Source organism: Plasmodium chabaudi, assembly GCF_900002335.3.
Source record: "Plasmodium chabaudi chabaudi strain AS genome assembly, chromosome: 13".
In the NCBI taxonomy this organism is placed as follows: Eukaryota; Apicomplexa; class Aconoidasida; order Haemosporida; family Plasmodiidae; genus Plasmodium; species Plasmodium chabaudi.
In genome coordinates this window covers 352544-364580 of record NC_030113.2, presented here as the reverse complement: position 1 = coordinate 364580, position 12037 = coordinate 352544, and the positions used below count along the sequence as shown (strand labels likewise).

Here is a 12037-nt window from a genome sequence, read left to right as displayed (position 1 = left end):
GAGAATAAATTTATTGCCAAATATGAAGGTTGCATATATTTGCTTCCTTACATGTTTAAAATTGTTTAGTTAATACTCTATCTCAGGACCTTTTTTCGTATTGTTTTTGTATGTAACTATTTTTGCATCCATACCTAATAAGTAAAATATATAATTATATTAGAAATATATTTTACATTTATGTTTAATAAATAATTTGAATAATTCGAAAAAGTATGGATTTAATGTGGTTAATTTATATCCATAGAAATTATATCTTCATACCGTGAGTATTTTATTTATGCACATTTTTTATGTGTAGATAATATCAGATTGAATTTATTAAACAAAGTTATCAAATTTTATCATAATAATATATATATGTATGTATAATGGTTAAACACATATGAACAATTAAAATAAGATACTATTAATTGCGTTTAAAAGCAAAAAAAAATAATATGATTGCAAGGATATGCAAGTAAATATTGGTGCGACACAAATTATTCATCGATACTTACGAAAATGCAGACAAATGATTTTTTGTTTTTAATTTGATTTTTTTAAGTTTTGGATGGCTTATATTTACTGTCTTGTTCCGGTGCACACATGAATGGCCAATAATCATGTATACATTTTTCAAAAACATCATTTATATATTTATGAGTATTATTAGCACATGGCTTATATTGATATAATGATGTGTATGTATTATTATATACACATTTATTTTTTGCAGTATCATTAATTGACGGTGCTTTAAAATGATTAAAAACATCCCTATTGGGTAAAAAATGTTTACTATTAAAGTAGCCACATTGATTGCTCATGTTGTAAGCTCTTATTTCTGAGCAAGCAATGTGATGGCAATTATACATGTCGATGTTTGCTCTAGCAAAATCAAAGGCATGAATAAGTTCATGTGTTAATATATATTTTAATTTATATAAATTAGTAATATTATTTGCACAAAGCCATACAGTGTTACTTATAGGATTATAACCACCCGTATAATTGGACACATTTTTTTTTTGTGTATATGCATAATTATTATTACTTAAGGGGTTTAATGGCAATTCAGAGCATGAGCAATTATTTTTTTGATAATTATATTTACTGTTAACAAATTCATCATTAACTTTATAATCAGGCAGAAATAAGTCACTAATTTTTTGAAAAATGTTTTTTTTTTTATATTTATTATTTGGGCAATTTATATATATTATATTTATTGGATGGTTCATTGCTGACAGTGAATCGATTAATAGTTTTACTTTGTAATTATTTCGTACAAAATACATAAATGTTTGTAATTTTAGCTTATTAAATAGAGTTATATCATCATTATATTGTATATTAATGTTGTTTAGTTTTGGATTTGTATTAGCGCCCTTGGAATTGAGTTTAATTTTGTCCACTAAGTTTTGATCCATACTATTATTGCCCTTGCCTGCAATATTATCCTGGTTATTTTCACTAACTTTATTATGTTCGGTAAAGGATGGAACATTTTTTTTATTATTCATTTCGTTATCCATAGCTAAGGATATATTTTTATCAGTATTAATTGGGTTTGTTGTTTTCATGTCGTTTTTTATGCTGCTTTCTGTGGTTACATTTTCTTCGTACTCATTAGACGTATGATTTTTGTATTGGCGAAGAAAATTTTCATTTTTTTGTATAATTGATTTGAAATTATTATTTATATTATAATTTATAATAAATAAATCGTTGTAATTAGGCCAATTACATACATCTTTATACTTAAGCGAATATTGTATTAAGGATACCATATCATTAAATTGGCTCTTCTCTGTTCTATTATTTAAAAGAAACTTTTCTATATTTTTTCTTAAATCACCATTTTTAATTTTATTATCGACATTTTGAATACACTTTTTTATTTTTTCCACTAAATTTTGTAGTTCATCCATCATATAGCATTGCTAAAAAAAACATATACACATATAGGTATATACAAGAAAGTGTTTATTTTAGCATGCTAACAAAATTGCTTGGGAATTATAACATGTTTTTTTTCTGAATATGTACAATGAATCATTTTCCATGAATCCATAAATAACTACATTTGGTGAAATAAGTTTAAATAAAAATATGGCGTTAAATTTTATATCTTTTTTTCTCCCATGAATTATATATGTGTACAAAAATTATGAAAAAAAAAAGTTGATATTATGTCAATTATCCATACATAATATTTCATACATTTTTATAAAATTTTTTGATTATATTCAAAAATGTATCAATAAATACGCATATGTCATTACAAAATATAGAGAATCATAAAAGTGAAAACAAAACGACTTATATGATGCAGTTTATATTTCTTTTTTTATCATTATTAATTTGAGTTTCAGTAAAATGCTTGTGTGAATGAAATGAAGAAAAAATGTAACAGTTATAGCACAAAAAGTAACTAGACATTTTGATCAAGATAAAGAATTATATTTTGGATTTTCATACAATTCTTTATGATGATATTATATAATTTTTAATTCAATTATTTTAAACAATTTGGGTTATGTTCATATATATTTTTGATTATATGATTGTTACAGCTGATGGTCTCAGAATGATAGGAAGAGTATTTTTATTGAAAATTTGCGATGTATATTTTACAACGAATAAAGGGAAAAAGACGAATTATTATATCATAATAGAGTAAAAATAAGCAACCGTATTTTCCTCTACATATATAACAGATCATATAAGATTAAATTGTGCGCATGCTATTATACAATAATATCCATTTAGCCTCTTTTAAAAAAATTGAGTAATGTCCACCGCTATAGCAAATAAAAATAATGTCAGGATATTACTTTTATTCAAGTTTACCTTTCCCCCATAAATAAATATATTTTTTATGTCATAAATTTACTCACTATAGTAATTAAAACGTTTTTTCCATTTGAATTTGCACGATAACTCTTTATGAAACATAAATAATTTGATAAATATCACATTCTTACGCATGATTTAAAAATATATATATGATAAAATGTATAAATCTTCTATGCATATATATTTTTCATTTATGTACGGACAAATCATAATTTAATGTATAATGACAATTTTTGTCCTATTTTATGAAGAAAATTTAAAAAGTTGCTAATTGTGCTATTTATTATTTTTTTATAATCAAAAAATGAAAAGAATAAAAATATAAAAAATGAATTGATGATTAATAATTGTGTTTTGAAGTGCAAAGGATGCAAAGAAGTCTATATGCACCATTTAGAAGATAATACAAATTTATATGTTTTTTCTTTTTTTTCCTTTTTTCCGTTTTTTTAAATAAATGCTAAAAATATACAAAATAAAAAAATATAAAAAAATAGCTGGAAAGGGTATCTTTACATTTAACATAGAAATATATTTGTTTTATGCATTATTTTATTTATTTTTTTTAAATGAGGAAATATAAAATCGAATAACTTCATACATAATTCAGGGGTTATATTTGCATAAGTATATATATATTTTTTTTATTTTGAGGGAATTGCCATATATATACATTTTTTTTTAATTACATATAATTTAATTTAAAAAAATATTATTATAAGAGGGGAATAACGCATATTAATACGCATTTTTTCCGTAGTTGGCATATATTAATTGAAGAACGCATATGCTATATATAGGGATATTTTCTTACGTATTTTTAATAGACAAATGAGTAAGTTTATATATGTATACAAAAATTAAAAAGGCTAATAAGGATTTGAAGTTTGTATAAGATTTATGACTTTTATCATTCACGTATTTTGAAAATATTTTAGAAGAGTAAATATGGTTACAAATTTAATATATTCCATTTGAAGGCGAATATCAGACTAATAATATTATTCGTTGCAATGTATTGAAGAGTATTAAATAATATTTGTGGAAATAAGAATGATTGTGCGTATATATATTTACAATTTTTGGCATAATTTTTCATGTTGACATTCATGATAAAAATTTCCTTTACGTGATATATGTATAGGATATTTTTAGTGCCTCTAGGAATTTATTACGAAGAGACATGCGCATTCGCATATATATGTGAAAAACAACAACTGCAGAGTTTGTCTTTATTTTTTATGTACTAATTTTGTTTTTGATCAGCTACTCAATTAGCTTATATTTTTATATTATAATATCTTTGTAATCATTTATATTTGTAAGATAGAGTGTTTAATTTTATTTGACACAAGTTTTGTCTCATAATAATATTTTTTAACCGCCGATTAATTTGTTAGATAAAAAATAAGGTAAAACAAAGCAAAATGGAGCTAGATAAATTGTCTATGCACGAAGCTTACAAAGAGTTTTGCTCAAGACACCCTTTAAAAAAATTATCCATGCCAAAAAGTGATTTAGTATGGTCTTATTATGATATTAATAGTAGGAATGAGCATGTAGTAATATTTTTGCATGGAATATGTGGGACTGCAGGGTGTTATTTTTATCAGTTAGAAAAATTATCAAATTTAGGTTTTCGAGTAATTTCATTGCAATACCCATGCTATAATTATTTACAAGATTGGATAAAAAATATGTGTAATATATTAGAATATTTAAATATAAAAAAGGCTCATTTTTTTGCAGCTGATTTAGGAGGATATTTAATTCAACTATATGCAAAATTATATCCTTCAAAAATCGGTTCATTAATTTTATGCAATTCATATAGGCAAACAGATGGTTTTGCTGCAATTGCATCGATAAGAAGTATATATGGTAAATTATATTCATTTTTACCTCATGTAGTATTAAAAAAAATAATAATAGAAGATTATATATATGGTGATTGCAGATACACTGATTTAAAAGAAAAAAATTCTTTAGAATTTATGAGTAATGAAATTGATTTAATATCTGCATCAGATTTAGGAGGCCGAATTAGTTTACAACTATCATCAGAAGTTGTCGATTCCATATATGCCAATGATAAATGTATAACAGTAATGCAAACGTTAAATAACATGTATCCAGATAGTATAAATGATGATATGAAAAAAGCCTACCCTAATGCAAAGCATGCAATTATGAAATCGGGTGGTCCATTTCCTTATTTAAGTAGATATGACGAAGTAAACATGTATATTTTAATTCACCTTAAAAATAATATTAGCGATGAATATGTTAAAGAGAGGATTGCAAATATGAGCTATATTGAAAGAGAAAAAAAATGTAATGATATTATAAATCACTATTTAGGGGACAAAACAAAATCATCGAATCGCAAGGATGATAACAACACAAAGAATCTCTACAACGATAATAATACTGATGTGAATAATTATAGTAGCTATAATAATGACACATTGGGAGATACTAAGGTATCTTACCATAGTTATTCAAACTATGAGCAATCTTCTAATAAGGCTACTCATGGTAATAATAATAATCGTAATGGTAACAATCAAAGTACTTATTTCTATAATGAATGGCGAATGAAAGATGATATTGATGACCCTAAATTGGGATATGAGAATAAATATACAATGCCAACTGAAAAAAGCTATGAGCAAAAAAAGGCACCAGAAATAATAAGAGGTGATATGCAAAGCGGTATAAAAACTGGAATGGAAAATGATATAAAAAATCATTATAGATACAAAAATGAAGAAAGTGATTTAAATTTATATAAATATGACAGCTATAATTATGATGACAATTTTAGTAGAAAGGATACTGTAACTAGCGAAGAAGTACTAGAGCCAAATGAAGATAATAATTATTCATATGGGAATCATTATGAAAATGAAAAGAAATACAATATTTATAAAAATAATCACTATGGCAATAATGAGTATAATAATGGTCATGATAAGACAAATCAGTATAACATTAATAATTCAAATTATAAAAATAATGATAATATGACATATTCAAAAAAAAGTTTATATGAAGAAAATTTCAATAAAAGCAATTTAGACATAGTAAATTTTATAGATGATATACATGGAAATATATCAAAAAATTCGAATATAAATTTGAAAGGTCCACATTTTAATACTAGTTACAATAATAATAGGAACACAACATATGAAGATGTCCCATATGATAATAATGAATATACATATACAAGTAACGAAAATTTTAACGATACCAATCAAAAGGTTTCAAATTCAGAAAATTATTATAATAGGGCATATGCTAAGAAAAATTATGCTTACTACCATTTATAGGAGAAAATGAAAAAATAATTATAATGTGTAATAAGGTTTTATTTTATATTCCTTTGGACCTTTCATTATTTTTTAATTTTATTTCTTTGTACTCTTTTATTATTTATTTATTTTTTAGTTGAATATTTCATAATATTGGTATTTGTTTTCCTTTCCCCCTTTTTTATATTTTTTAGTTGATTATTACACATTTTTACTACTTGTTTTTATATTTTTCTTTTTTTTTGTATTATATCATATTATATATTTTTTGCTTTGTTAATTTGGCATATTGTTTTTTCCTTTTTTTTTTCGATTTATTATCTGACTTTTTTCCATTTTAATCCCCCTTTATTTGTCATTTTTGTATTGATAATATTAACTTTCTCTTGCAATATAACAAATAAAAAAAAAATAAATGTTATAGTATTTGTTACGATATCAGTAAAGGAATTGTATACGTGAAATATTTTTTTTTGTTCTCTATTCAAAAAAAAATAATATTAAAGCTCACACATCCTCCCATGTTGCACAAACATTGTGTTATACCTCTATAATTTTTTTATCATTTTATTTATAACTTAACCATAATTTTTTGTTTAAGAAGAAGCATTCGATTTTATTTCACAAAAAAAAAGAAAAAATAATATAAAAACATGTAAAAAATATGAAATATTCAACTAAAAAAGAAAAAAAAAATGGATGTTATTGAATTTGACATTCCGCTATTTTCACCAAATGTAACAGAAATCAACTTCGAAATTTTCAATTTATGGATAAGAGGGCATAATGGTAATGAAATAAAATAATAGTAAAATAAGAGTGTAATAATAATAAAATAGTTACCTCTAAAAAAAGAGAAAAAGAGAAAAAAATATATTGTACTCGTTAAAATGATGCATATTGAGATAGCTGTTATATAATTTGTGTATTTTCTTATTTCACGATTTTGCAGAAAAGGAAGTGTTTTACTTGTTACAAAACACTTTTTACTCATCCATTGACAAAATGAAAAATGAAGAAATGGGTATGAGTTATAGAGATTATGCGCTAATCAATAAAATATATAACAAAGATGGTAAGGAAAATTTGGAAAACAATAAACCTGAAAAATTAAATAAAGATAAAGCTAAAGACAATATATTATTTGTAAAGGATAGGATAATGAATATGTTTAATAATGAGAATAAAGATCTAAATAGTGTTATAGGTGTTGATATATTTTTTCACCATTTTTTATGTTTATATATTAAACAACAATTTTACATTTTTAATATATTGTCTTATCATTTAACAAATTTGGATGTCCATTTTTCCAATTTTTATATGCCAATAAATAAAAATAAAATTTTAAAATTAATAAAAATTTATTATAATATAGATTTTGATTTAGAGAAAGAAATAATTAAATATAAAAGTATTAATAATATAAATAAGTATACTAATGAACTAGTAAAAATCACAGGCATTCATAAAATATCAGTAAAAAGACAAATAGAAAACATAAAAAAAATATGGAAGTATATTATAAATATATATGAAGCACGTGATATAAATGTTAGCACTTTACATAAAAAAACGAATGTAAGTGTAAAAAAAGTTATAAAATTTATTAAAGCAAATTTTCATTGGTATAAATTTTTTATAAATAAAAAACGAGAAACGGTTATAGATATAAATGATTATCATAATCGTGGAAGTAAATCCATTTCAATGAAAAATAAAGGAAGAAAAAGAAAACGAAAAAAGAAAGGACAAAATGCTAATTCAAAAAATGAGTACCATCAATATAATATCATCAAAACGTTAGAAAATTTGTTAGGGATTTATTTATCCAAAAGATATTTTCGTATGTATTGGATTATATCATATCATATAGAATTCCCTAAAAAAACGAATGCCCCTTATTCTTATTTTAATAATATTATTTTATTATTATTAGAAAAATTACAAATTAATGATCTAATATTATCAAAGGAATATATAAATATCAGCAAACACATATATACTACATTTAATAAGTCTAATAAAAACTTCGAGAATCTTAAAACACAGTTGTATAAACTAGTGGATATGAATAATTCCTCGAGAACAAAATCCATTAGCCGGCTTAAATGCATCATGAACATATTATGTTGTTTTAGAAATGTAAGGGATAAAAGCAAGAAAAATATATATTACATATATGTATTCGTTTTATTTTATTGTATATTTACTACTATTTTTTACAGGGATATGAGATAACAAAATTTTTGGTGATATTCTGCGACCTCCAAAAAAATGACCCTATTGTAAACGAAAAGACATTCATAAAACACAACATAGGGAATTACAATTTTGTAAATCGAATGATGTGCTTTATAAAGTAATACTAATACAGTAGACAAATTTATATAATTGAATGCATAACACATTTTTTACAAATGTATTATATATACACGTAAAAATGGCTATTTAATGAGTTTGTAATTATAATGAATGATGGCAATTTATATAATCAATTATGTGTACCTATATTTTGGCTATTGTTTCTTATTGATTACACTTAATTTTATTTTTAAATGTGCTTATTTAAAATTATTAATATTTTATAATTACCTTTGAATTAATCTTTACAATTTTTATGCAGAGAAGCGGAAAATTATTCCAAATTAAAACAAGCTAATTTTAATAATCAAAAAATGAATGAGAAAAACAAAATTGTTAATGTTTTCTAAAATAGGAACGACCTTATTACACATATAGACGCATTAAATCGTTTCAATTTTCTTTCGCTTTGCAAATTTTTTAGGTTTATTAATTTTGCTTTTATCCAATTTTCAGATTGCCTATAATTTGACATAGTTTTATAGGCATCTTTCCTTTCTTTTTTTTGTCGTTTTTTGGTATTTTTTTTAGTATTTTTATATTTTTTTGTTATTGAAGTTGAAGTTTTTATATATATATTTTTTTTAAAAAACATCATATTTATTAAAAATTCGCAAAAATGTGTAAAAATTAAAAAATTCAATATATAAAAAGAAAGTCCCCATATATATAATTCTATTAAGATAAAAACAAAGATAATATTTGCTAAATGATATGCATATGATTATAAGCTTTTGATTTCCGTAATGGTAGGTTGTGAAAATAGGTGAATGCAAATTTGGGCACACCTTGTGTTTCTTTTGATCGATTTTAATAGTGATACAAATATGCACAAATAATATATATGTGTGTGCATGTCCTGATGTAAGACTTCTCACTTATCGTCATCCTCGTCGTCATATTCATCATCATCGTCATTGTCATCCTCTTCATCTTCTTCATCTTCTTCTTCGGCTACATAATCTTCTTCATCTGATTCAGAAAGATCATCATCATCGTCATCGAAGTCCGCTTTTTTTTCAGTGACATTGGCATCATCTTGTATATTAAGATTTTTACTTTTTAAGAATTCTAGTAATGGTGCATATTCACTTTTATCGATATTTGTATATTCATAACTCATTCCTCTTTTATGTTTAATAATTAAAGAAAAGAAACGATGTTGATTTATATTTCCTGTTCTTTGAAAGCTTAAAGTAACAATATCATCAAAAGAAATTAAAATAACAGGTTTGACAACAAAAAGGAAATATTTATTTAAAGGATATAATTGTCCACTAGCTGCTCTATAACTGCATGTAATACCATGCTCATTTTTAGCTGTTCTATAATCTCCTGGAATGATTGCATTTTTTTTAGCTAAAGCGGTGAATAATCGTGTAACAACATCATAAGCTTTTCCTGTTAATGTTTTTTCTAATTTATAATTTTTGATATCTTCTTCTGGTGCATTAATATCTAAATCCATATCATCATCATTATTTAATTGAATTAAAATAAAAGGATATTCAGTTTGACCTTGTTTGATTTTATTATTTAAACTAAATATTAAAATATATTGATTTGAATTAGTTTTGGGTACTAATAACATTTTATTAATATTTGAATATTGAACAGTAAAATCATAAGACTTTCCATGTAATTTAAAAGTTTTTGAATACAATTCAATTTCATATCTTCCTCTTGGTACTAACAATGGTATATTAGATAATGATGCAATACATTCACTCTTGGAATCTCCTATATTAACTTTATCTAATAGATTATTTTTTAAATCTTGGAAATTTTGATTTTCATCATTTTCATGAGGATAATAAAAACGGATTTCTGAAAGTACATCTTCATTTGTATTTTGTTTATTTTCGTCATTTTTTAATTCGATGGCTATATCTGTTTTTATTTGCACATTAAGTTGATTGATATTATTTGTATTAATATTAAATGCGTATTTTTTATCAATATCAAAAATTAAATTTGAATTTTCTAACTTGAATTCTCCCCAATTCCATCCTTTTGTAGCTAGTTTCCTGTTACCTAGCTTTATATTAAAATATTTCTGAAAATGTTGTGTAATTTCCGCAAGATTTCGATCAGGGAAACCATCAAAAAATACAATCAAATGATCTTTAGATTCATTAAATTTTAAATGTAATCTATTATTATTATAACTTAGTTTTATCCATTCACCTTCACTAATATCACTGCATTTGTATTGATGTACGCTATTTGTTTTTTTATTTTTCCATCCTAAAAACTCATTAGACATTCTAAATGACCCATAGTCACATCCTCCCAAACCTCTGATGTTACCTATCGAAATGACTGGACTATTGCCTGATGTGCCTCCAGTATTATCAGCTGCCATTTTTCAAGTTTTTATTTGTATATAATTTTTTTATAAAAAAAATGGTTTTCCTTAAAAACCAGCAAATTGGAAGATGATTAATTTGGCGAAGTTTTAAATAGTAACATATCAAAAAATTTTAAAGTAGCTTAAAGAAAAAAAACAGATTATTTTTCGTTTTTTTTCTTCTTTTGCTTTCTTTTCTTTTGTTTTTTTTTAATATTTTTTATAGCTTTGTACAAATGCAAAGGCAGATGCGAGCCTCTTCACCAAAATAAGAGCATCGATGAGAAAAAAATATTACTAAAAATTAATGAATATACATATGCAGTAAAATTCTCCTTTAAATATATAAATGCCCTAAATCGAAAAATCCAAACTTTTTACTTACATAAAAATATTAAAAAAAATGAAGGGACTGTATTTTTATACTTATTGGAAAAAACAATAATAAATGTGCATTCTGCATATTTTACGCTTGCATAATTTTCAAATGTGTGCATATAATTAAGTATCATAAAGATTGTATATTTTTCAGTATATATTTTGGGAAGGGCTCATTTTATCAACATGCATACATACAATATGAACTAGTTTATTTTTTATTGGGGGTTGCAATGAATAATTATATATAATAAATATAATGCATATAAAATATAATTAAACAAATCAAAAGCTTCTTTTGAGATTATTTTAAAAAATTAACAAAATAAATTTAAGCATATTTCGTATGTTCGTTATTTTCTAGGAAAAGTATTCCTTTATGATATATTTTCTCTTACAAGAACATTTATATTTTTTTCATTATAATTTTTATGATTATAAATTAAAAAAAAATGGGATTTAAAATGTAATATAAACAATGGCTGGATCATGGAAATAGGAAAAGTGTGTATATGTATGTTATTAAAAGTATGAAATAAGGCATTAAATTTTATACCTTCAAAGGTTGAATCCCATTTGCAGGAGACATAAGTCTAATAACGCGATGATAATAGAAATAATAATATAATAAATATACGGTAGTAATAATGATTAATGTTGATAAAGAAAGTATACTTCATAAGAAATTAAAAGGCTTGATTATAGCTCATTAAAAAAATGGTAAAATACTGTCAGAATTAAAATAATATAAGCTAGTTATTTAAAGAGAAGGCTAAACTTATTTTGT

General features: G+C 23.6%; 4 protein-coding genes across 4 annotated transcripts; 2 read left to right on the top strand and 2 right to left on the bottom strand.

Moving 5' to 3' along the window:
• Positions 1-542: 542 nt before the first annotated feature.
• Positions 543-1916, bottom strand: PCHAS_1308800 (mitochondrial inner membrane protease ATP23, putative; the record flags this gene model as incomplete). The annotated part of the gene is made up of 1 exon (XM_736740.2): positions 543-1916. The coding sequence occupies one exon, from the start codon at positions 1914-1916 to the stop codon at positions 543-545; it is 1374 nt and encodes a 457-aa protein (XP_741833.2).
• A 2352-nt stretch (positions 1917-4268) lies between these two features.
• On the top strand, positions 4269-6176 carry PCHAS_1308700 (acid cluster protein 33 homologue, putative; the record flags this gene model as incomplete). Its single annotated transcript, XM_016799106.1, has 1 exon — positions 4269-6176. One exon carries the CDS (start codon positions 4269-4271, stop codon positions 6174-6176), a length of 1908 nt encoding a protein of 635 aa, XP_016654445.1.
• A 677-nt stretch (positions 6177-6853) lies between these two features.
• Positions 6854-8872, top strand: PCHAS_1308600 (conserved Plasmodium protein, unknown function; the record flags this gene model as incomplete). Its single annotated transcript, XM_016799105.1, has 4 exons — positions 6854-6947; positions 7111-8303; positions 8387-8520; positions 8785-8872. 4 exons carry the CDS (start codon positions 6854-6856, stop codon positions 8870-8872), a joined length of 1509 nt encoding a protein of 502 aa, XP_016654444.1.
• Positions 8873-9396: 524 nt separating this feature from the next.
• Positions 9397-10887, bottom strand: PCHAS_1308500 (FACT complex subunit SSRP1, putative; the record flags this gene model as incomplete). Its single annotated transcript, XM_737137.2, has 1 exon — positions 9397-10887. The coding sequence occupies one exon, from the start codon at positions 10885-10887 to the stop codon at positions 9397-9399; it is 1491 nt and encodes a 496-aa protein (XP_742230.2).
• Positions 10888-12037: the final 1150 nt, after the last annotated feature.